Consider the following 27392-nt stretch of genomic DNA (forward strand, 5'->3'; position numbering starts at 1 on the left):
GTCTCAAATGAGCTTCAGAGAAACGTTGAAATGTAATCACACAGAACGAGGGCTGTGGATTCTGTCTCCCATCAGTTCCAGTGAAAGCACAGGAGGCCGGGCAAGTGTGAACAGGAGGAATGATCATGGTAAGCTGAACCTGTGTCACTGTTCAGATAGCCATCTGACAATTGTTTAAGATTTTGAACTCATCCTTTGGGCAAATCTGTCACAAGTGTTTTACAGGTAGAATTAACATTGACACAGTCAGACACTAGAAGTAATGTTAATATTTTAACATCTTGAAACCTGGAGTGACATCACTTTTCTTGTACTGCCTTCACACACCTTTCACAAGGTGTGATTTCTTTCAAAATCAGTAAAAAGGCAACGAGAACAACTTGGTAAAAAAAGAAAATAAAACAGTAGAATTAGAAAAATAGAAATGGATTAAAAAAAAACAGCTAGGAGAAAATGGCTAGGGATAAATGAAAAAGTACATTTCCAGCTAATTTTACATATTTAAAATCATGAAACAGAAATGTTATTTTTCGAGCACTTTTTCAAAGTCAATTGTTTTTTTTTTTAATTTTTAAAAATGTTTTTCAATTCTTTTCATCTTTTTTTCAGGCAATTTTCCGACTTTTTCTGACTGAAAAACTTTTTTTTTTTGTCCTTTCTTCTTTTGTTGCTTAGTCCCTTTCTCTCATGTTTTAAAAGAAGCAAATTGAACCAGTATTAACTTAATTGTGTCAATTGTGGCAGAATGGATTTCAAGGCCCTTCGTAGAAACACTTCATGGTGGAAAATAAAACAGCTGAGCTGGTCATGTGAGAGGTCAGGTTTGTTGGAGCTGCTGTGACTCTAAGCCGTCACTCCTCCCTGCGTGTATCAGGAAGCTGACTGGAACGGTCTCTCACTCTCTACTCCCTGCAGTCACACACCGGAAGTCATCAGTCGTCTGCTCTCTTTGAGGCTCACAACTTCTGTCACGTTTTATGAAATCTCAGCAGTTAAAAGCCTCTCGGAGTGATGGATTAGAGGTTGCTATAGCAACTCATGTCTCTTGGCAGAGTAGTAGGATGCCCTCTCACCCAAACCCGCCTCCTCAACTAGCTGTTTTCCAGGAACAGTTCAGCCTGTGTGGAGATGCTGAACACACACAGGTGAGGACTCATACACTCATACACACACACAAACACACATTGCAGTGTTACATAATGTAAATAATGTGTAGAGTGTCAGTCTGGCTGCTTGAATTCTTCATACTGCATAAATAAACAGGACAGATGCATCAATGTGACGCTGAAAAGAACAAATTTCAACAAATGGCAAGAAACAGCTGGAGAGATTAAGCTCTTGATTCCTTTTTTGTTCCATGTGATAATGAAATGGCACATGATCATAACTGACATTAACTAACAGAGTTTGGTCAGGTTAGACTGTGAACATCATGTCTCTGCAGACATGCACAGGCAGCAATGACTCTGCCTGTAAAGCCCATCATAGCACTGGTTCAGTAAAATGATTCACATTAGAAACTCAGCATTAAAATGCCACAGTTACACTGAGAGGAAGAGAAGTCACACTGAGAAAGGCACTGGCTGCTTAACTCTCTGGTCCATGATTTCTGGTCCACACTGTGAAAAATCCGATGGATCAATCAGGTTGTGGCCATCCAGCTTTCCTCTTCTCTGTCCTGCTGTCAGTGGCAGTCACTTCAGACTGTGGTGAAGGTGAAGCGAATCACGTGATGGTACTCCTCACCAGGACGCAGGAGACAGTCAGGAAATGAAGCCTGACGACACATGCACACACATATCTGTGAGTGTATTTCAGACTCTGCTAACTACAATAGGTCCCATGCTGCCTGGGTCCACACTTTCAAATTTGCCCACTCAACTGACTGATTCATCTGTGACATTGAACAGCAAGTCAAAGAACAACCAATGACTGAAGCAGGGGAAGAAATGGTTTTGACGTTTTCAGGTTAAACAACATGCTTTACCTTTTTAAACTCTAACTCAAGGCAAGAGTCCATTAAATTGCAAATATAAAATATTCCTCAGCTCCTATTTATCACAAAAAAGTTTATACGCTCCCATGAGGTAGTATTTCAGGTGATTTGAAAAAGCCAAATTTTGCGAAACTGCAATGGAAACTAAGGATGTAACGATTCACTTAACTCACGATTTGATACAATATTCTCACAATTTTTTTTAGAATACAAAGTGAGATTACAGAAAATGATGACTGAAAAATATTCTATTAATTATTTCAAACAAAAATTATACAAAATACTGCATTTTCTCTTCTTTTCTATGTTCAATTAAAGAATCCCTTTTTTATAAGGTAAGGTACAAATGTTAAACACAAACAATGCAATTATAGAATAAGCTCAACTTCTGCCACACTTAAATTTGAAACTGTAGGGTGCATCTTCTATTTTAATGTCACCTGTCGCAGAGCCTTTGCTTCGTCTTATTTAAGTTGACGAGCTGTCTCTAGTCTTGGACATGAAGTGTTGAGCACGTTGTGACGTGGCTCAGCGAGTGAAGTCAAAAGTAGATTACTCCATCTGCTGTTCCAAAAAAGTATTGTGGTTAATTTTTCATCTCACCAACGGCATCTCACATATTTTTTATAAATTTTTAAGTGCGTCGTGATGCATCGTTACATCCCTGAAGGAAACACTTTTAGTCTTTTCTAGGTCACATGATGCTATGGCTTTGTGCTTATCAGTAGAAACTGTCTTCCTCTGGCATGATGTAGCAGGAGCTACAAGAGCTGTTATTGCATCACATTACTCTTTTTGAATGAAGTTCTGAATCCACAATTCTTCTGTGAAATCGTGGACTATCACCTCCCAGAAATCCCTCATACGTGGCCGCTCCAACGTATAAGGGGCTTGCCTTCTCCATAACACTCATACGTGGCCTTGGATTAGAAATAATGACAGCTAGTGTGGTGGCTGCAATAGAAATAAAGCTGCTAATGTTTTGAACATCCATCACCATCAACTTCAACTTTAACTTTAAACTTTATTATCCCCTAAGGTAAATTTGTTAAAGAAAATAAAGCTTAAGTTCTGTTTAAATCTTTTGAGACAGACAGTATATAAGCATAAAAATGGAGAGAGAGGATGACATGCAGAAAAGAGCCATGAGCTGGCTTAAATTAGGCATGATACATGATGTTTCAGTCACTGGTTTTTGTTACACTTGCTGCAATTTTGACTAAGGTAGCCTGGAGGAACATTTCCAGCAAGTGCAGCTGCAACCCAATTTCATTCCTTCCACAACACAGCGTCATACCAGACCGGGAGCATTTCAGAAGTGGAGCATTTTGCCAGCCTGCTTTTGTAGACTTGAAGATTTTGATGATTTTTTCATTTTTCTTTGATACTTGTGCTTCTACCATCAGTAAGTAAGCAGGCTAAGTAATAAAATGCTTTCTGTCTTTTGTCTGTTTTAATTGTCTTTATCATTATTTCCTACTTTGCTTGGCTACAGCATCATGGCGTACAGACAAAGTAATACGGATAAAAGTCTATGAATCAAAAATTTGTGGCTGTATTTTATAAGAATTGTCTAGAGCAGCGGGTCCATTCTGAAAGTCTTGTCAACATGTCAAGTTTGTAAAACAAACAGACATAATTTTGAATTTTTTATTTTAAAGTGCTATTTCTGTTTATTCATGCAATGTTTTATTTAATTGTGTTCTAAGCTTACAGGATGTTTATATTTTGTGAATAACATTGAAATGTGGTAATTTATCGAATTTGTGGACCTTAAACTGATGACGATGGAGAAATCTGGACCCCAGTTGGGAACCTCTGGACTAGAATTACAAGAATTGTCTAGAGTAGCTGTGATCTGCCCGGGTGGACGCCTGGTGGAGTTCTGCTCTCCACTTAGTGCCCTTTCTGGTTTACTGATAATTTTAGTGTGTAATAAGATTGTGAGTGACGTCACATTTACAAATAAAATTGCAATGAAAACCTTCCCTATATTAACAACATATCAGTCCAGCTTTGTATGAGTGGGTTTCTACCCATCATCATCGTACCTTGTTGACAGCATCTGGCCAGTTCTGTGCCTCCAGACAGAAGGAGCTGTGCCTCCCATACCTCACGCCGGCCTTTCCTGCCACTGAGCCGTCCAGGAAGTTGGCAGTGTAAAACTGGACCCCTGGTTGACTGGTAGAGAGCTCCAGGACCCGCCCACTGGCTGGGTGACACACTCTAAGAAGAAGCGACAGGTTTAACCTACTGGACTTTATTAACCCTTAGGGCCCTCTTTGTGAACAAAATGTGCTTTTCAAAATCAAGCTTCAAAAAATATTATACATTAATATGATTTTCTAACTTCATTGAGTTAATTTTTAATCAACATCAGTCCTAACCATAAATATCAAATATTCAGTAATTTTCAGAATTTTAAGCCATTAAATGCCAGGTTTTTGTCATGATGCCAGATGAAAAAAAACAATCCACCATTGATAATCATAGCCTGGCAAATGTCACTGATAAGCAGCAACATTGATTGTGACAGTGCACCATCATGTATTTTCTCCATATGCCAAATATAGTCAAAATAACGTCATCAATTGGAAAATAGTAAAAATGACAAATTCCAGATCAAAAGCCCAGAATGACACCCAGAAATAATACAATGCATGGTTTTATGATTTGATAGTTGTGGGATCAAAAATGTAGGTTTGAATGGGTTTTATTGGCGCATTTTTTGCACTTAACAGTCTGAATGTAACAATTTTGTCTCCACAGTGTGTTTTAGACTTATTGTAGGAGCTGAGCTGGAAATTCACTGATTAAACAAAAATACATAACCTTGCCAAAATGTATGCCACATGCATGAACACAGCCAAAATTATCAAAAAATTAAGAATGAAAAGCGTGTGAAATGCGCCAAACAGTCTCTACGGGTTAAAGACAAGGGTATGAGTGTTGCTGTGTGTGTAGTGTGTGTATCCTCTGCAGCAAACCTGGCAGCATGTCTCTCTGTCCAGGTGTCTCTGGGTGATGTCAGACAGAAATTATGGTCAAAGCCTGGAACTGGAATCTCCTTGAGCCGAGAGCCAATCAGAACAGGCTTTCTGAGGTCAAAGGGCGTGCCCTCCACTCGTCTGATCTCTCCTGAGGACAGATGAGGTTACTGACGGTGATTGTGCAGAAGTGGACAAAGGTTTGATAATAAGACATGGTCCATTTTCTGAGAAAAGGGGAAGAAAACAAATCGGAAACACTTTCTATGAAAACCACATTTACAATGCATTTTGAAAGCATTAATAGTGAATTGTAATGCATTCATAATGCTTTATGACTACACGTATAAACACACATTATGCTCACTAATGCACCACATCAACAGTCATAAAATATTATAGATGTGACTTAAAATTATTTATGAATGGCAAGTGTCTTATAGATGCTCTTGACTTGTTGTAAACTAGAGGTTGACTGATGGGGCTATATACGTTATATAGACCATGCATTACCATAAGTTATCATTGTATGTGTTAAGCAAAGGGAGGTGCATATTCATGCATTCATGATCATGTATGCTACATCATAAAGTTTCATTATGGGTGTTAAGTGATACACATTTTCATGTATTTATGAGAACCAATGCCACATCATAAGTTACTAATGCCTACCATACACTACAATACTTTGAAAATACTACTGAAGTCTGACACCCTCTCTCAATTAATTATAAATCACATCTATAGTGTTTTATGACTGTTACAGTGCATCATTAAGCATTACATGTGTTTATGAGTCTAGTCATAAAGCATTATGAATGCATTATAATTTGCTATGATTAATATCTATATAAATATCTAAATCTGAATGGTGACCAGGATTAAAACGTTAAAAAAATATATATATAATAAAACCACAAAATGTCTCCATACTGCTGGTCCAAAGTAATCCAAGTGTCCTCAAGCTGAGACATACACACACAGAAGTTTTAAATCTGAAAAAGGGACTTGTTGCTTGCTGCTCACTCAGCAAGTCTCTCTATAAAAAAGAATTTCCCATGGGACAATAAAGGCTATCTGTCTCTCTATCTATCTGTGTGTGGGAGGCTTTCAGGTAGCATGCAAACACTGGCATGCAGTTAACGCGAGCTCTTTTTTGTCCACTCTCTTTCACAAACGTGAAAGTGGCTCCAACACTTGGAGCGCCTGGCTACAACAAGGCTAAAAACATGATGCCAGTGACGTTTTTCAAAACAACTTGGGATGTCGGGGCTTAAGGACACTTGGGTTACTTCGGACGAGCAGTATGGCGACATTTTGTGTTTTTTTGTGTTTTTTTTCAATGTATTTTTTTTTAAACATTTGATCCCCAGTCAATATTTGCTTCAATTGTTTTGGAGTTGAGTGTGATGTCTTCTCCTCGCGAACCCCCAGCAGTGTTCTGTGGACTATAAAATTTCACCTGACTTTCCATCAGCATGAGGGTGAGAAGATAATGACTAAATCTTCATTTTTGGGTGAGCTATCCCTTTAAACTAAGCTTAGGTTGATTTTTACATATAGAGTCAGATTTATCCTTTCTTGCACTTGAATATTTGCTCCTTACCTCGCTGATCCTCTGAGGTTATACCTCTCAGAATATCTCTCAGATAGGTTTTTGTCATCTAGTTTGAAAGACACTGAAGTGGTAATGTACTCACTGTCTCTCTGATATATGCACGAGCAGATGGATGTAGAATGAGAGGGATTTATCACTGCTTTTTGTTGACAGGTGTGCATATGCATTGTTTGAAATTAATGTGCACACGGGCAGTTGTAATACACTGATTTAAAGTGTGTTTTATGCAGTGTATGTATACAGGGGAGCAGAAGGTTATGGTTGTTGCATCATCTGATAAAATGAGTCTTAATTACTGACAACAGCTCTGCTGCATATTCAGCTGTCCTGACATTTACATGAACCATCAGATAAAGTTAATGGTGAGTTAAGCTGCTCTGCCTCACAGTGCCTCAGTGGGCAGCTTACATCATCATTTCGGTGATCGGATGACAAGTGGAGAGTTTTAATTACAGGTGTGAATGCACCCACTCAGTGCATTTACGTGGTTTAGGAAAAAGTTAAATTACTGTGTTAGTCTGGCTAAAACTGGATTTTTAAAACACGTTAACAAATCGACCTGAACTGGCCTAGGCGTTCTGCACATGCTCAAATTCTAATTTTTAGAAGAAAGCCGGAAAAAACAAAAGATGAAGAAGGGAAGAAAACAAAACAACATGAAGGCAACAAGTAAAGCGTAGAGTATGTATGAAATGTACAGCGCTGTAAAGTCATCCACGTTTTCACTGTTCTACATGCAGCCCGTTTGCTAACTTGTTTGATATGTGATGTGTTAGATGGAAAAAAATCCAATAGCGGATAGCTGAAAGGAGGCATATCTCCATCTACCATGGAGGAGTTGGACATTCTAACCAATCAATAGATGGATTCTCCCCCGGTGATTGTATTCTGGGACAAGGACTGTTGTCCGATGAAATGGCCTAATGGAGCTAAAACGTAGCTCCACTAACCTGTGCATGGAGACGTTCTGAATGAGTCCTTAATGTATCCTACGACTCGATCACTCAGACCACATTGTGAGGAAGTCAGGGCTGCACATGACCACACTCTTTCAGCAGTGCGCACACTAATATGTCCTGGGCCTCACTGAGAACCACCCACTCAGCTGACATCCTCTGCGTAGGCAGATGTGAGGTGGCAGAAGAACACTCATCAGCTGGCTAACATTGTAATTTTTAAGTTTTAGTAACAAGTGCATCATCAGCTTGGGTTATTTGCTTTGGCAGAATCATGCCAAGGAATAGTTTGTATTGTTCCGATTTGTCCTGTGAAACAAGACCTTTGCTTTTCTTCTTTATGTTTTCGGCAGACTCTGCATGTGAAGTGCATCACTGCCTCCTACTGGTTAAAAACAACAAAGCATTTGGTTTTTGCAAACAGAAGTGATCTGGCCTTCATGTTTACTTGCATGTAGGGCAGGGAAGTGAGATCAGATCACAAGTGGTCACTTGAGACGCATTCCAATGCCAGGTTTGAGCAGACAGACTGAGAGCTGTCCAACCTACTATACAATCCCAAACTGTCCTCCAGCTGGATATCAGACAGAGAGTTCCGGGGCAGAGACATTAGACAGCCCGATTTGTAAAGACTTAAGTACAGCCTCTACTTTTAACTATGTGGCAAAAAATTGACGCAATATTTGCAAGTCTTTCTTCTTCAGCCCTGGAGGTGGATTTCCTTTGTAACACAGATTGTGTGATACAAATAAACAGTGATTAGCTGCTCTGTCTCCAGGGGCAACCAAAGCTAATTGCAGGGTAATGAGAATGTTTGTCTGGCAGAGCATGAAGGAACACTCCTACACACAAGTACAAGTGGTTCTGGATTAACAATAGCAAAACACCATCATTAAAGTTTAAACTGTAATGAACCACAGAGGAAAGATGGATTTGACATAAGGACAATAAAGAGCAAAACTAACAGTCATCTCAAACAGCAGGACCCAACCTCTGAAAATAGAAACAGAGACACAAATGCACCCTGTTCTGTGATGTATTGTAATGCACTGTGGTGTATTTTAGGAGGCTGTATGTTGGGACTCATGCAAGAAGCACTTTATTTTTTTTTTTTTCTTATTTTTGTTTGTATCCACGATCTGCGCAGTAGATAGTGGAGACATTCCTGCCAAAACATCTGTCCAACCAATTGCAAACAGCCCCATTTAACGCAAGTGCACGAGTGGCTGACATAGCTGTCAGTCATGGCAGAAAATCCCCTTTTTGTAGAATTGAACAAACGTCTTTGGGTAAGGGTTAGAGTTAGGATGGTTTTTAGTTGGCCCATGTCCGATTCACTGACATGGAGGGGTGGGCTTTCTGACCTATACTGCAGACAGACACCAGGGGGCGATCAGGATGTTTAAGCTTTACTTAGAGGGCGCTGTCATGTTGTCCATCTTTATATACAGTCTATGCTCTGTATGTAAGGATTGTTTAACATCATTAAAAGTGCTGCTGTTGAGTTCACATTTAAATAGACTTTCACTTAATTTAAATAAATCAGTTTCTCATTGCTGTGTTCATTCTGTTGTGAGAGGACACATAAATGTTTCACCTGTAGGTATCGATGTGTCATCCACAGGCAGGTAGGACTGAGCACTGATGGACACCTGATGGTCATAGATGTCTGCTGCGCCCTACACACACACACACACGCACGCACGCACGCACGCACGCACGCACGCACGCACGCACGCACGCACAGACAGACAGACAGACAGACGGACACAGACAGACAGACAGACAGATCAGAATACTTCCAGAAACTTGGTGATCCAACCATCATGTTCCAAATAGTAATACCACCCACCAGTCAGACTAACTTTCTCATTTCACAGCTAAACAGTGCACTAAAATATGTTTCTGAAGACATGTGAGGAAAGCAATAGATGATACAGTAACATATTATTGATTCATATTTGATCAGCACTGCCTAGTTTCACAGTTTGACCGCACAGTGATTGACATGATTGACTCCTGCTTTAGAAGTTCCTCAACTCTGATTGGCCATTTTTATTCACATTCACTAATGCTATTAGACGACAAAAAGAACTGGAGCAGGAATTTTTCTTCCACAGATTATCTGTCTTATTTAGTGCTGTGTGAGTATAGTGACATCTGCAGCAAATTACCAATTACCAACTACAGCTTTAATGTTTTTTAGTTCTATAGCATGAAGCATTATTAGGGCCTCTGTTGCTTAACAGATACAACTTGTTAAAATTAATTGTTGGTTTTGGTCTTAAATAATACAAATAATAGCAGCTTATCCTTTGATTGTTTAGAAGGCAACAGCATATCTCTGTCTTCATTTGTAAGGCAACTTCAGTTGCTATGATATTGACCATCCCAAATTGAGTTGAGAGCTGCTAACCATGACACCAGATCACAAGAGAGGACCGTTTTAAAAGGTCCTCATACTATACTGCTTTATTTTTTTTTAAAGATTATTTTTTGGACTTTTATTGCCTTTAATTGACAGGACAGTGTGAGCGTGAAAGGGGGAGAAAGAGGGGGAGACATGCAGCAAAGGATTCAAACCCGTGGCTGCTGCGGCAAGGACACAGCCTCTATACATGGGGCGCCGATCTATCCACCGCTTCTTGGTAGTGAGTGCCTCACTACAGGTCAGACATGCAGCACAGAATGAAGTACGACACACCTATTTCTCTAAGAGACTATCTTATATATCTAACAATATTTGTGCTCTTTTTAACCCTTTGAAACCTGGGCAACTTGGCTTGATTTCTTTAAGAAACATGGGAAGAATGCCATGAGCCACTTGAGAAGAAATGACCAAAATATCATTAAGAAATTAGTAAAACTTACAAGAAAATTACCTGAAGCTTAGCAGAAAAAAAAAATAAAATAAAAAGGGGAAAGCAAAATAAAAAAAAACCCAACAAACAAGGAAATGACTTGGGGAAAAAATCTGTAGCATAATTATTAATATATAATTATGATAAATATAAATATAATTAAAAGGCCTTTTTCCCTTGCCTTAAAAAAATCAAAAGCTAACAATTTCTTGCAATTTGTGTGATATTTATTGCCAGTTTGTTTTTGGCCTTTTGCCCAAGTTTTTGAAAGAAATCAAACCAGTTTGCTCGGCATTAAACCATTGTTGGTATAATTACTTGTAATGGGGTGCCCGAGCACAGCACAAGAAAGTTGACGTTGAGCCTGGTTTCTAAGGGTTAACTAGTGTGACTGTGTGTGTGGTTTTGTGCGAGTGAACAGTCTTATTGTGATCTTGTGTCATTCATTCTCCGATTTCTCTTTCAAAAGACATCTTGATCTCAATAAGATTTCCTAACTAAACTGCTAAGCTCATCAGTCTCTCAGAGAAGAAGCCTTCCCCTGACGTAAATCTCCTTCTTTCTACATTGAAGATGATCAGGATGTATCATGGTCCTTCTTTATTTTTCTTTGTCACTTGTTTATTGGATGATCAGACAGCTGACCATGTGCTCTTACCTGTCCAGCCAGGTTGAAGTAAGAGTGGTTGGTGAGGTTGATGGGGGTGGTTTTGGTCGACCGGCCTTGATACTCAGCAGTTAGTGTTTCCCCCTGAAAACATCCAAATGTCACTGAAATGGCTTCTGCAATATATTTTCAAAATCAATTCAATATCCAGGATGCAACACTGTGGATTTTAACTACTGAAGAATTATTTCACTGCTGGATAAATGGTCTTTTCATAAAAGTAGGCAGTCTATGCAGCAGAAAGACGCAAATGATTTAAAAAATTGCTGTTACATGACCAGAGAAAACAGAGAAAAGGGGTTGTGGAATTTTCTTTTGCTCAAAAGGTAGAAAACCTTCAACTACCAGAATGCACTGTGTCACACAGGACAAAGAAAAGCTCCAAGTGTTGGATGACGTAATGCAGCTTTGCCTTTTTCATACAGGAAACAATATGGCTGTCGCCTGAAACTATGTTGGATAACAGTTAAATAGTACACAAAAATGTTTCTGGAAACATTTGAGGAGATAAATATATGATTCAGTAACATAATCTTGGTTTATATTTGATCAGTGTTACTTAATCTTACTGATTGATGTCAGGATTTTCAGCCACTATTATTACGCTACAGGAAACAGTATGGCGTCCACTTCTTGTTCACAAATTCTTGATTAACAGCTAAACGGTACACTAAAATATGTGAAGAATTTTAGGGGAGAAATAGACAGTGCAGTAACAACAGTAGTAAGTTTGGTTTATATTGTTATATCGCATATCGAGTTTGATCTGAGTTTGAGAATAAGAGGGAGAGAGAGGGGTGGGTCTATCTCTCAATCTGCTTATTTACTCATTGTGTCTGTAGCGGTGGACATGTGAAAATGATTGAGCAACAGCCCAGCAGGAAGATCGCGCTTTTGAGGCTGTAGCACCTAAATTTTGGAATGCTCTCCCTGCACCATTAAAGTCTGCAGACTCTGTGGATTCTTTTAATCAGCTAAGGACAACTTGTTAAAACAGTTGTTTGTGTAACATGCATGCACTAGCTCTGTATTTTGTGTATTCTTGATGTGTATTATGTTTTTGTTTGTTTTTTTATGTTTTGCACTTTTAATTATGTGGCTCCGGTAGTCACCTAATCTGCTATGCTTTCTTTCTTGTATGTTGTATATTGCTCTTGTAAAGCATTTTGTGACCTATGCTTGTGAAAAGTGTTGAATAAATAAAATGTAAACACTTTCTATGAAGACCACATCTATGGTGCAATGTATAGGCATTCATAGTGAATAATAACGCATTTATAATTCTTTATGACTACAATCATAAACACACAAAATGCTTACTCATTTTACTTAACACTTACAATGATAACTTATGATACTGCATGGACTGTTATATCACACTGAGTCCTTACTACAGTTGACTGTTGGTGTGTGTATAGGTTAGTGTAGATAGTGATGATGCATTATAAGCCCCTTCACTCAGCCTCTAGCTTATAACAGGATGTGCTTACCTGCAGGGTGTAGCAGACAGAGACCTGGATCTCCCCAGGATAGCCCTGGTCTCCATCTGGACTGGTGTGACTCAGTTGTACACCACCCTCCACTGCTGAAGCCAACCAGATAGCCTGAGGAGACAAACAAATACACTCAGTGTTGCAAAGTATGGACATACAGGATTAGTGACAATTGTCATTGTTACAGGAGATCAGTAATAGGAAAGGTTAAATAAAATGTTAATCTTACAGAAAGCACACAGGTAGCAGGATTATAAAGTAACAGTAGTCTCATTGAGTCATGGTGTAGGAAAAATACCTGTGTGAATTCAGCGGACATTTAACTCTAATATATTTTTTGTTTAAATATAAGGCTTCAGCAGTTTGACTGAAAAAAAATCTAGTGGTTACCTTCCCTCTTTCTCTTTCCTTGCTGAGCTGCAGGAATAAAAGGACTGCATTTTGCACAAAAAGCTTGGTAACTTTGGAATATACCCACTTAAAGATCACAACAGCTGTTAGCTTTAGCTGAACTTAAAGGGATAGTTCATAGATCAATAAATTGATCTTTAAAGTTACCAGTGATAAATACAGTGAAGTGCTTGAATTTTGCAACCCTACTAGTTACTCTGGAAATGCTGTTTCATCTGAACTTGAGGGGATCCTTATCCCAAACCTTTCTTTATCTTATATGTTCAATTAAGTCGTTATATCATCATTGGATTTATTTTTCAGACTCTAAAATATAAATATTAACAGCAGCTTAAATATAGTTCCATGTGTGAACAGTGCAGTGGGACCTCTTTGATTTCATTTCTTTTAGTTGCTACTTTTTCAACTGAATGTTGTCTCTCTCTACTGCAGGTTTCTCTAATAAAGCCAACTGTGCCCCACGAGCAGCGAGGAAACTGCTTCATGTCTGCTGTCGGTTGCTAACGGACAAACTGTCCCTTTTCTCTCATTACCTTTGATGAGCACTTCATCACTTCAAGCAGTTAAATAAAAGTGTGTTTGTTTGGGCCTCATGAGACAGCTTGATCTACATGAAATTAATGAAGGACAGCCTGAGGATTTTGATCACACAAACATGCACAGCTCTACACACATCCTCATTATACATTATAATAGGTGTGGAGTCTTGGTTTATGTGTGTATGTGTGTGTGTGTGTGTGTGTGTGTGTGCGGTGTTGATGAAGCTGCTACTTAAATTCTCAGTAATTAGCTGATGTTGTGTACAGTTTAGCCCTTAACCTATGTGTTGCTAACAGACGTCTGCTGAATATAATGACATTTGTGAAATGTATGTACAGTGGTAAAAATTGGCATTATTTAGCCCTCTGAATCGTACTTGTGTTGTTTGTTTGCTAGCGTCATGGCTCTGGGGATCAGGTCAGTCCAACACTTTGGCCCAGACTGTAACATCTCAACAACTACTGGATGGATTGTCACGATAATCTAACTGACTTCACTGATCCCGACGTCTCCACTAACACTACCAGCAGCTGAACACGTTCACCAAACACCAAATTTACTCACTACAAAGCAATAAAGCTGCCTTGTAGTGATATTTTAAAATCCTCTAGATGTCTTGAGCAAAAAATCTGGTACAGACATTCATGGTTCCCAGGTGATTACTCCTTATGACATGTGATTCTTCTAGTGCCACCATGAGAATAAGATTTGAGATTTTGGGTGAATTGTCTTGACAGTTGTTGGATGGATTGCTGAAAGCACCGCTGTACCTAAACACAGCCTCACAGACCTGCTAGCATGGCTGACTGAAAAAATGAATAAATAAATAAATAAATAAATGACTGGATGGTGAGGCTACATCTTATGTTATAGTGAACACATTTGTGCTACAACTCCAATTCCAAAAAAGTTGGGACGTCATGTGAAATGTAAATATAAACAGAATGCAATGATTTGCAAGTCTTTTCTTTTACCTATATTCAGTTGAATCCAGCACAAAGACATTTGATGTTCAGACTGATTAACTTTTTTGTTTTTCATAAATATACATTAACTCTGATTTTGATGCCTGCAACAGGTTACTTTTTTTTTCCTTTTAAACTGGAGCAACAAAAGACTGGGGAAGTTGTGAAATGGTAACAAAAACAAAACACCTGTTTAGAACATTCCACAGGTAAACAAATTCACTGGTAACAGATTAAAGTATCATTACTGAGAATGAAAGGAGCATCCTCATAAGGCTGAACTGTTCACCAGCATGGAAAGTCACAAGTCACGTTTCTTAATGCAAAGTGGCAAAGTAGCCTACTTAGTGATTTCACCATCTACAATCCAAAATATCAGCAAAAGATTCAGAGAATCTGGAGGAATCTCTGCATATAAGGGATAAGACTAGAGCTGCACCTAACAATTATTTTTTTTTATCTATGAATCCATAGATTATTTTTTCATTTTTTTTTTATTGATCTAACTATTATTTTTTTATTACTCAATTAATATAACAATGAATTTACTGAAAATAACATTTTAAAACTTGTCATACAGTGCAGGGCATTATTCTCCAACAAAAAATACCCCAGTCTTAACTGGTAACCTGTGTTTACAGTCTGATATAGTATATCCAAGTATATCCAAAATAAAATTAATGCAATTAATTAATTCAAGAGAAATGTAGTGCAATCTACATTTAGCAATCCAACAGCAAAATAAATAAAACAATGTAAAATTCAAGTCACTATTAGGAGGAGTAACAAAACAGTTACTCTTTGTTACAGTAACAAACTTCAAATCTAGCAGTCAAACAAAACATCTTACAGTAAAATTAATGCAATTTGAATAACAGAAATAATTATAACTAGTCCATTCTTTCTGCATCAAAATAGTCCAGCCTTAACTGGGCCTTCAGTCATATCGGTACCTGCTGATATGAGTGCTGTATTTTCATATTTATAAGCTCATATTCCTCTCATTTATGAAGTTATACAAGGTCCTGCACAGCTGACAACCCCATCCTGTAAATGTTTCAAAATAAAATGCATTGTATCAGCAACTGATGGCATTGTGTCCAGATGGCTTTTGTTTTAAAAGGGAATGTATTTCCTCATCTCTGTGACAGAGAGGGACTTTAAACTATGGTATAAAGTGCGAGCGTCATGTGTAAAAAACGGTGAGGCACCGTTTCTCTAGATGTGCTGCAGCTGGCATGCAGCCAAGATGCGCCTGACAAGCACTGCTTGGGCAAGCAGTGTGCACACTCTAACTTCATACACGAGCGCCTAAACAAAAAACAACGCAATCTGCGCTGCTCACACTCTCATGACGTGCGCTGCGTGAAATGATGTGTCGACGCACATTACGTGAATTGATGTATTCACGTAATCGATTACATCGATTGCATTGATGCGTCGCCCCAGTCCTAGACAAGACTAAAAACAAAGATTGAATGCCCATGACCTTTGATCCCTCAGGCTGCACTGCATTAAAAGCCAACATGACTGTATAAAGGATATCACTCCATGGGCTCAGGAACACTTTGGAAAACCATTGTCAGTAAACACAGTTCAGACTCTAACATGCAAAGTGAAAGTCAGATATCAACAACATCAAGAAACACTGCTGACTTCTCTGGACCCGAGCTCATCTGAGACAGACTGACACAAAGTGAAAAAGTGTGCCGTGGTCTGATGAGTCCACATTTCAGATTGTTGTTGGAAATCATGGACGTAGTGTTAGTGCACGTGTTTCAACAGCATTGCTTCATCGTAAAAAAGTGCAGCAACTAGACTGACCTGCGGCAGTCCAGACCTGTCTCCCAATGGACATGTGTGGAACATTATGAAGCACAAAATGCGACAACAGAAAATTTGCACTGCTGACACACTGAAGTCATATATCAAGCAAGAATGGGAAAGAATTTTACCACAACAATTAGTGTCCTCAGTTCCTAAATGCTTACTGAGTGTTGTTAAAATAAAAGGTGTTGTCACACAGTGGTGAACATGCTCCTGACCTAACTTTTTGGAACATGCTGCAGACATCAAATTTAGAGTTCTGGGCTGTATTCAAGTGAATATATAAAAGATTTGCAAATCATTGCATTCTCTTTTTTATCACATTATATACAAATATTTGGGGGTTGGGGTTGTCCATTGATTGATAAAATGTATCCTCAAAATACGTGACAGACTCAGCAGTATGTCTCTGATATCTGGGTGCCCCTGTTTAACACACAGCAAAGGGTGTGACTGAATGTGAAGCCACATTCAGTGTGCTCTGCTCTGCTTCTGTGTTAGATGAGAACAATGCACCTGAACACTAGCTGCTACATGTTTTAGCACAGTAACAGCAATATGGGTATTATGAGCAACAAAGCTGCCTATCTAGACAGACACTCATTTCACACACAGTGTTTCTTTTTGATGTCTTTTGCCAAACCTGACGGAATAACAGGTGACAGATACTCTGCGTCTGTAGCAACTTATTTTATAACTCTTTATAAACCTCATGTACCTGCAACTGGGTGATGAAACCTATGTGAAACAAGTACAGAGAGGGGGGACAAATGGTATTTTTCCACTCAGGTTCTACAGAAATTAGACCCTTGCGCCTTTTGTTCCTTGAAGACGAAACCATTGACCTTTTTTTTTAACTGTCCGTTTCTCAAATAATTTTGGTCCAGTATTCACAACTGGCTGTCATTAAAAATTGATAATATACCACCATTTAGTTACTTAGACATAATGTATTTCAAAGACAGCCTGGAGGAAATCATTTCTGACACAGTTAATCTTGTTATTATTTTGGGTAAATATCACATTCATACGTGTAAGTGGAAAGGTTGTACTCCCTCTTTCATTGCATTTATAAATAACTTTGCCAACTACTTCAACTCATTAACACAGTTGGAAAAATTGAGCTGAAAAGTCAATAAACTGTGTACATGTACAGTTGTGCTCATAAGTTTACATACCCTGGCAGAATTTGTGATTTTTTGGCCATTTCTCAGAGAATATGAATGTGAATGTGAATATGAACTATTGTGTTTGCTCTTTTTAAATCATAATGATATCAGAAACTACCCAAATGACCCTGATCAAAAGTTTACATACCCTGGAGGTTTTGGCCTGATAACATACACACAAGTTGTTACACACGGGTTTAAATGGCTACTAAAGTTAACTATCCTCACCTGTGATCTGTTTGCTTGTAATTAGTGTGTGTGTGTATAAAAGGTCAGTGAGTTTCTGGGCTCCTGACAGATCCCTGCATGTTTCATCCAGTGCTGCACTGACGTTGCTGGATTGCGAGCCATGGGGAGAGCAAAAGAACTATCAAAAGATCTGCAGGAGAAGGTAGTTGAACTTTATAAAACAGAAAAAGGATACAAAAAGATATCCAAGGAATTGAGAATGCCAATCAGCAGTGTTCAAACTCTAATTAAGAAGTGGAAAATGAGGGGTTCTGTTGAAACCAAGCCACGGTCAGGTAGACCAACAAAAATTGCAGCCACAAAATTGTTCGGGATGCAAAGAAAAACCCACAAATAACTTTAGCTGACATACAGGACTCTGAAAAAAAGTGGTGTGGCTGTTTCAAGATGCACAATAAAGAGGCACATGAAGAAGCTATTACTACGCCAATGTCACAAAGCAGCCCGCTTACAATACACCAAACAGCACAGAGACAAGCCTCAAAACTTCTGGAACAAAGTTATTTGGAGTGATGAGACCAAAGTGGAACTTTATAGACACAATCATAAGCACTACATTTGGGGAGGAGTCAACAAGGCCTATGATGAAAAGTTCACCATTCCTACTGTGAAACATGGAGGTGGATTGCTGATGTTTTGGGGGTGTGTGAGCTACAAAGGCACAAGGAACTTGGTCAAAATTGATGTAAAGATGAATGCAGCATGTTATCAGAAAATACTAGAGGAAAATTTGCACTCATCAGCCCGGAAGCTGCGCATGGGATGTACTTGGACATTCCAACATGACAATGATCCAAAACACAAGGCCAAGTCGACCTGTCATTGGCTACTGCAGAAAAAAGTGAAGGTTCTGGAGTGGCCATCTCAGTCTCCTGACCTCAATATCATTGTGCCACTTTGGGGAGATCTTAAACATGCAGTTCATGCAAGACAGCACAAGAGTTTACAGCAACCGGGGGCTGTTTACCAGGACGAATGGGCAGCTTTACCATCTGAGAAAATAAAGTGCCGCATCCACAACTACCACAAAAGACTTCAAGCTGTCATTGATGTTAAAGGGGGCAATACATGATATTAAGAACTATGGTATGTAAACTTTTGATCAGGGTCATTTGGGTAGTTTCTGTTGTCATTATGATTTAAAAAGAGCAAACACAATAGTTTGATAATAAATGGCTTCCACGAGTGAAAGAAAAGTTTTTGTATTATCATTTATATTCTTTGAAAAATGGCCAAAAAATCACAAATTCTGCCAGTGTATGTAAACTTATGAGCACAACTGTATATCCAAGCCCTTGTTTTACCCCTTTGTCTTTTTTATGCTCCTTATTTTGTTTACCTGACTGTTTTCCTCTTTTTTATTGCCTTTTGTTAAAAATAAATTTTATTCTTTGATTTTCCAATATACTGCCACATCTTGTTTTTTCTTTACTTTTTTCTGTATCTGACTGTATTGCAGCTCCACATCCACTAATACTGCAAAACTGTATTCTTTGTATTTGTTTAGGTATTCCCTGACTTGCTCTGTAAATTCTCTCATATTGAATAAAGTTTTAAAAAATGTTCTACAGATATAACTATTAGCTTTCTACAAACTTATTAAAAACACATATTCACTGAGGCTCACCTTATTGAAGCCCTGCAGCCCTCCATGCAGTGCGTTGGGTCCATTATTGATATCCAGTTTGTACTCTTTTCCTTCCACAACAAAACGTCCCAGTGCAATCCTGTTGGCCACGCGGCCGACCGTAGCTCCATGGTACCGTTTATCTGACACATATCCTGACAACACAACACAACACAACACAACACAACACAACACAACACAACACAACACAACACAACACAACACAACACAACACAACACAACACAGGTTATTCTTCTTCACCTTCACCAAAGTGATACCATGCCTATGTTCACCTCACTTGTTCTGTCTGAGCTCTTTCCTAAACATACTATTCTTACATCAAATGTCAGTTTATATACTGTTACTATAAATAGGGATGTCCCGATCACGTTTATTTGCACCCGATCCAATCCAAAACTTTTCAGTTTCCCCTAGGTTGACTGTTTTTTCCTGTGGGACAGCTTCCTACAGCTCCTTTTCCAACCAATAAAGAAAACTTAATTCCCCATACATTTCCTATGTACTGTATTCATCTATAGCTCACTTATTCATTCATTCATTCATCTATTCTTTAATCAAGTTTAGCCTTGTAGAGCCAGGAGGAGTATCTCCTCTCTGACAGACAAATTGGATCAAAGCCTGTCCTCCTGTGGTGAGTCCTGTGCTGCTTTTCAGGGAATGCATTTGCAGCAGAAGAGCTGTTAGTGTTCTGGGTGTACTTTGACTAGCAGCAGGCTAATGTTGCCTCACCAATGATGCTAGTTTCATGTTGTCTGCATCTAGAAAATGCAGATATATTCACCTGCTTTTCCAACGGTTGGGGTCGACATGTCTCCGTTGATGATGTACTTGTTGGCTTTTAGACTATCGGTCTTTGTCAGGTGGTGTATCACTTGCAAAAGTCGCAGTACTTTGCAATATACTTAAAGTAACACGTGTAGAATCTCTCCTCCTCTCCACTTTACTCTCTGCCTGAATTTAAATGACAACTAAATAACTATATAACACCTAAATAAGCATGTTAAAATCCTAAACTGCAGTTTTTTCAAAGGTAGCCATACCTTTATCCTCTCTGTATGCGCTGGATCTGAGGCGGGTCTAAATTGTTTCAAATTGTATGAAGAAATTCAGGTAAGAAAATATTGATGAATCCCAGATTTGTACATCAAACTTTTTTTTACACAGGGTTTAAGCACAGATTTGTGGGTACAAACTGTCTGAGGCCCATTATCTGTACTGTAACAGTCCTGTCAGGTGTGGACAGGGTCAACATGGCACCTCTGCTTAGTGGTGATCCTGAATCCCCAAAAGCCATCACTTCCCTGATTTTTGAACCCATCAATGTATGTTACATGTTTTATGTCAGAAAGATTTAATTAATTGCCTGACTCAAGATATTGTGATGATGCGGTCTTCACTCCCAGTGTGCATCTATCTCTGATCCAGGTTCACCTTACAGCTGTAAAACACATTTGTGTGGTATTAACAAGGCGTCATACCATAGGGGGTACAACATATGGATAGTAACTGTCAATACATGATGAGAGTCCCTACGCGATGTGGGGCACGCATGTGTGAAACGGTCCGCATTCTTGGACAGCTAGCATTTTTTACTTTTTGATTTGTTCAGTGCATGATAAACAATAATGGTTTACTATGACGGATGGACCATTACAATAACAAGGTTATGCTGATATGAAATATTGAAATGATCACATTATTACATAAACTGCAGTGATTACTAAGTCAAATTGACTTGGGCATGTATAAAAGTAGGCTACATATTTTAATGTAACAGACAACAGCTGACAATTCTATATATTTGGTGAGCTGATGGGGACAGTTGCAACAAGTTTTTGCAACCCTCCCCTTCCTCGGAACATCATGTGCGATGGACGACGCACCCCCACTTACCCCCACTATTCTAAGGTGAGGTAAAAATATTGGAAATACAGGCGCTGACATCTAATGAGGGTGATGTCATTGGGAGCCCTGCATCTGCACAGTAACGATTACCGCAGTGGAGGAGTTCCTGCCGAAACACCCATCCGAACAATCACGAACAGCTCCATTAAATGCAAGCACACGGATTGGCTGTCACAGCTGTCAATCATGGTGGAAAAGCCCCCTTTTTCATTTTTTAATAACTCACTAAAACCAAACTTATCATTAAAAAAAACAGTTGAACAAACATCAGGGTGATGAGAACTACCTTGGCCTATGTCCATTCACTAACATGGAGAGGCAGGTCTTAGGACCTGTACTGCAATCAGACACCAGAGGGTGGTGCAGATCGAAAAGCTTCACCTTAGGGGAGCTGTCATGTGGTCCATCTTTATATAGTCTATGTGCTTGACACACTGACCTGGACACATGCCAACTATGTAAACAAAACAGTGATTGTCAGTTTTATTTTTTCATACAAAACGCAAGGACAATATGACAAAAATACAGCTGCTTTTTAATAAGTGCAGCAGCAGATGCTATATGTGTCTTCTGTCTCGCTGGTCGGGGAGAGGGTCTAACTCTATGAGTGTTATCATGCTAGCATGTTTCTGACTGGAAGAATAAGAACTGTCCCCACAGTCTCCCCGACACTGCAGTTCTATGATAAGAGAATTTTCCCTATGATCTGTTAATGTGTGGGTTAACCCGGTAAACTGACCGCAGAAAACAACAAACACAATTTTCAATTATTCTCTATATCTGAAATCTAACTACTTCACTGACTTTGGATATTTTTATGCAATCTGTGTGAAGAAAAAGAATTATTTTCCTACCTTCCACGTCATCATAGCCGAGGACTATGTCTTCCATCTGTCCATTCTTCCCTCTGCTGCACACAGACCTGATGATGGCACCCAGGGTGAGAACCTCCACCCGCACCTGGGGGGACTGGAGGACCCACAGGTCCACAGTGCCCTGGCCAGCCACCTCTCCCCACTGCTGATGGCTCACCTCAGTCATCCTGGACCTGATAACAACAAGCACAGAGGTGTAGACAGTGAGAGGAAGTTACTTATGAAAGATAACATGTTACAGATTACTAATTACTAATTTACTGTAACTGAAATACTTTAATTAGTTACATGTTACTGGTTCCTCTCCAACACAGAGTAAAGTAACCCTACACAGCATCATGATGTGTGTTTTTTTCTCAAATTAGCCTCCATCCTATAATTAAAATTACAGGTTATACTGAGGAATGTTCTGGCCCAGTTTAGTTTAGTTTAGTTTATTCACACATCATCAACATAAGATACAGTATATATACAGTAGACATGGTCACAATGACTGGATGTGTTAAAGGGTCACCCCAAGGAAGCTATTTAAAGCTTTTGATAGGGGGCCCAATTTCCTACAAATAAAGTGGTTACAGACAAGATACTGGCCAGATATCCTTTGAGTACTACAGCATACAAACAGGCATATAACAGACACACAACAGATATCCCAGCATTCTGGTTACATTACTGTAAATTAGTAGGTACAATCAAGATATAATAGCAAATTTATGCAACACTGATGGAGAAAGATCTATGATCAGTAAGTTAATCATACAGTGACAGGAGTTGCATTTTTAGCTTTTTCTTGAAGATGAAGATGGGATGTGACATTTTTAGCTTCAAGCTCATTCCAAATCTGCAGTCCTCTGCACATAATACTACAGCTGGTACGTTTTAACCTTTGTTTTTTCCCAGTAATTTGGCTTTTACTCCAGTTTATGGATGAGTTTGTGTACAACCTGGTACATTATACAAGCATTCTGGAGGTAATTATACTCAGCAAGCCTTAGAAGATTGTAACGGTTTAAAAGTATTCTAGTAGGAGAATTAAACTGCGACCATGATAAGATGCGTATGACTTTCTTTTGGAGAATTTCTAGCTTTTTTAGGCGAGTTAGACATATGTTACACCATATGATATTGCAGTAATATAGATAAGGCTCAAATAAAGTTCTACATAGGGTGAGAAGTGCAGAGAGTGGAAGAAAATGTTTCAACTTAAAAAACAAAGCAGCATATTTAGACAGTTTCTTTGTTAGATCATCAATATGACATGTGAAATTAGGAAAATCATCAATGAGGATCCCCAGGAACTTTGTTGAGCTGACTCTTACAATATTCTGTTTATTTTACAATATTCTGTTTATTTTGGTACAAATTTGCTTGGTGTCATTTTTTTGTTGGAATGGAATACAATGTAGTTTGTTTTGCTGATACTGAGAGAAGGTTTGTTGCACCTAAACCAGGTTTCTATTTTCACAAACGCACTATTTATGATTTGTTGAAGTTCATTTGGATTCTTGTGGGCAAAAAACAGGTTTGTGTCATTGGCAAATAACACTTTATTTAGTACAGACGACAAATTATTCAAGTCATTTATATACAAAATGAAGAGAAGTGGCCTTAAAATGGAACTCTGGGGGACCCCATGATTGATGGATTTGTATTATGATTTGTGGTCGTTTACATGAACATATTGGTGTCTTCCAAACAGATAACTACTAAACCAGTCGAGCGCTAGGCCTCTGATACCATAGTATTGCAATTTAGGATGTTAAGCTTAATGGTATCAAATGCTTTAGATAAATCCAAGAAAATGTCAATACCATTGCCTGGAGATTTCATCAGCTCCTGCTGAATTTGAACTGTTCATATTCATAATGATTTAACAAACTTCATCACAATCACTTGTCTTCAGGAAGAAAGAGTTCAGGTAGTACCAGGCACCCCGAGGTTGGTATAATATTTTTTATTATTATTGTTTGGGTTTTGTATGTAATGTTTATATAGTTTATTATTTGTGCTTAATAGATTTTAATATGCCCTTAGAGAGCCATGGATTTTGAATGGTTGTACTGCATATGACAGTCTTCTCAGGAATGGTCCTCTGAATGGAGTCTGTCATTTCTTTAATCAGAGTGTCAAATGCAGCATCACCATCACTACAATTGTAGATTCTATTCCATGCCTTGGCCAGCAAGTCCTCATTCAGACGTTGTATGGTTTCTTCATTAAGTATTTTTGTTTTTATTTTATGATGTGTGAGTGAAGGCCTAACAGCAAGGTCAACAAATAACACAATAGGGAAATGATCAGAAATCTCAGAGAGTATGACTCCAGATACCAGTGTAGAATTCCGAATGTTTGTGATGAAGTTATCAATAATGGACTTAGTAGAGTGAGTGATTCTGGTATAAGTATTAATGGTAGGGAAGAAGGAAGAGGAGTGTAGCGTATTTATAAAGTCATTTTAACTGCATCATCCCTTGAGATGTCAACGTTGAAGTTTCCGAGGAGAATACAAATTTTATTTTTATTGTTAATAGAGAATAAAGTTTCCTCCAGTTTTGTCATAAAAACATTAAAGTCAGTGTCTGGGGAATGATAGATCACACTTACAATAAGATTTTTTCCATTTTTAACACTTACCTAAACAAAGAGAGAGTCAGTGTGATTGTCTGCTATGACAATATCATCACAAACACTCAAATTATGTGCGAGGGATATATATAGACAGATGGTAAACAGTTTATATCCGTCAAGGTTTAAGATACCTGTATATGATCGTTCAACCAAGTTTCACTACAACCAATTACATCAAAGCTGCAGCCTGTGTTGGTAAGCAGAGTAACTAAATCATTATGATGTTTACTCAAGCTCCTGATGTTTAAGTGCAAAAGAGAATAATTATTTTATTTATTAAGCATGTTAGTTGCTCAGGAGTATACTGACTACAGTTTATATTCCCATCATAGCCATTACATTGTGTCACATCCTCTCTTCTTCAATAGATTCATTGAAGACCATATGCAGGGTAGCTGGTGTAGTTTACTGGGATCACACAGCAAAGATACATACTTGGAAGCACGAACAGATACATCCCTTTACCCACTCGGAAAACGGCCAGACAGACACACAGACATGTACACGCACACTCAGATACACAAAGACACTCTGCTGACATTACCCACTGTATTGTCACAGAGCAGAGATACAAACATAATTGTCAGTCAAACAAGCAGAATTTAGGCCGACTCCCAAGCCTAAATGCGAACAGAGATGAGAAGGGGAGGAAGAAAGAAGAGCGAGAGCGAGAAAAAAAAGAAAGAAGTCGTTCACCGTCTTCCAGGTTCAACAGTTGTCACGGCAACGGGGACGCGTTAGTGACGCCATAATCACGCGTCTGTATTTACACGACCGGGTAGGGAGCGTGCTGGAGCCTCGGTGGTTCCTCCTGAGGTTCAGAAGTAATGTTTTCATCCCCTCCACTTAGCCCATATGTGATTTGAGGAATCCTTCACAGTTTGCCATCGATGTAAAATTTATCAATGAACGGACGAATATCCTTTTTACTTTTTCTCGCCTCTCACTGATAGAGTAGTTGGTTCCTTTTAGCTCTTTGCCCCTGGATATGATGGCGTACTTCATCTTTGAGTCGGTAACTTTGGCCACAATGGGACGGGGCCTCCTCTGTTAGTCGGCTTTGGTCCATCCGAGGCGATGGATGGCGAGAAGCGCAAAACTCCGGCTTCATTATTAACTCATCGACTACGAATGTCTTTAAAAGTTCATCAGATTTCTGATGAGTTTCGTTTTTTGCTTCGGCGAATCCGTGTATAATGGCATTAGCCATGTCTTAAATCCAGTTTGATTTAAGTTCTGTCAATCACTGCTCCAACTAAATTTAACAGCATAATTGGAAAATTTGGAACAACTCAGCACTTAATGCGCACAGCCATGTTGTTAAGTTAAATATCATTTAAAGCTAAAGTGTAGTTTATTGACTCTGTGAGTCTTTAACCGTGTCTGTGAACTTACACCATATGTACAGACACTTTATTAAACCATAAAAACAGCAGCAACACACGCGCGCGCGCGCACGCACACACACACACACACACACACACACACAAACTTCTGTGAGAAGACTGCCACTATGTTAGCTGCATGCTAACTGCTGTTAATTCTACAGCAGCTAACATTTCTCTGAAATTAGTGAACATGACTAATGTAGCGAAAAGTCATCTGAAGCATGAATCTCACCTGAAGTTAACACACTCTCTGGACTCTGGACTCTGGACTTAACTCTTGTCTATGGATGTTTTGTCATGTTTACATCCGGCTTCCCATCCGCCCCCCGCCGCTCCTCTTCTTCGTTGGTTTTTCGTGGCGGTTTGAATCCAAAATGTCGCATTACTGCCTCCTGCCTCTTACCGCCTCTTACTGGATTGAAATGGTGCATTTTACGTCTTTAGGACTTAATGTTTTTAATAATGGCTATTAAAAATGCGTTCTGAAAAGTCAACATGTCCATGTTACCGGCTTTACAGCCAACAGCAAAGGTGTGTTGTAAAATGGTATAAATGATGATTATGATACAAAAATATCCATTACTACAGCTGGCACAAAGCCTGTGTCAGGGACTCCAGAGTTACATGCGCGTTTACGCAGTAGAGTCCCGCGGGTCCTGTGCGCGTTCTGGAGAAATACCGAATTCCAAATCTTGATTGGGAAAATGGGGCATTAACTTCGTAAGGACTTGCTTCAGAGGGTGGTGCACTTCCTGGGGCCTGGGGGCCTGGTCGCTCTGGGCAGCATTGGGCTGTTGTTTTTCACTTCTACGCATGCTCTATGGGCCAATAGATCCGGGTATTTTACACTTTTCTAAACCCGGAAAAAGAGTTTTCTTTTCATCTGCCACTGAGCAGCTCTCATAGGAATTTAAGAAAATTAAGCCTGTCTGGGGAAAAACTAAATGAACTGTCAGCCTTACAACTTGACTTGGACAGAGGTTAGAGGCGCATTAGTTAGAAAGGATGTGGCTAGAACAAGGTGAAAAGTGCACCGAATACTTCTTTAATCTGGAAAAAAGGAACTTTGAGTTACCCTCTCTATGTAAACTGAACATTAATGATCAAGTATGTGAAGATGAAAAATACATCTCCCAGCATGTTGCTGATTTTTACCAGAAACTATATGCGGCTGATATTGAAAATGAAGGCAGCATTGATTTATTTTT

General features: G+C 38.9%; 1 protein-coding gene across 1 annotated transcript; it reads right to left on the minus strand.

Annotated features, from left to right (window-relative positions):
* Window positions 1-657: 657 nt before the first annotated feature.
* Window positions 658-26501, minus strand: galm (galactose mutarotase). Its single transcript, XM_042502123.1, has 9 exons — window positions 26417-26501; window positions 22148-22341; window positions 19367-19521; window positions 12576-12689; window positions 11077-11169; window positions 9155-9236; window positions 4984-5134; window positions 4048-4222; window positions 658-1777 (listed from the first exon to the last, which is right to left on the minus strand). The coding sequence occupies exons 2-9, from the start codon at window positions 22332-22334 to the stop codon at window positions 1700-1702; spliced, it is 1035 nt and encodes a 344-aa protein (XP_042358057.1). The 5' UTR covers window positions 22335-22341; window positions 26417-26501; the 3' UTR covers window positions 658-1699.
* Window positions 26502-27392: the final 891 nt, after the last annotated feature.

Source organism: Plectropomus leopardus, chromosome 15 (assembly GCF_008729295.1).
Source record: "Plectropomus leopardus isolate mb chromosome 15, YSFRI_Pleo_2.0, whole genome shotgun sequence".
NCBI classification, from domain to species: Eukaryota; Metazoa; Chordata; class Actinopteri; order Perciformes; family Serranidae; genus Plectropomus; species Plectropomus leopardus.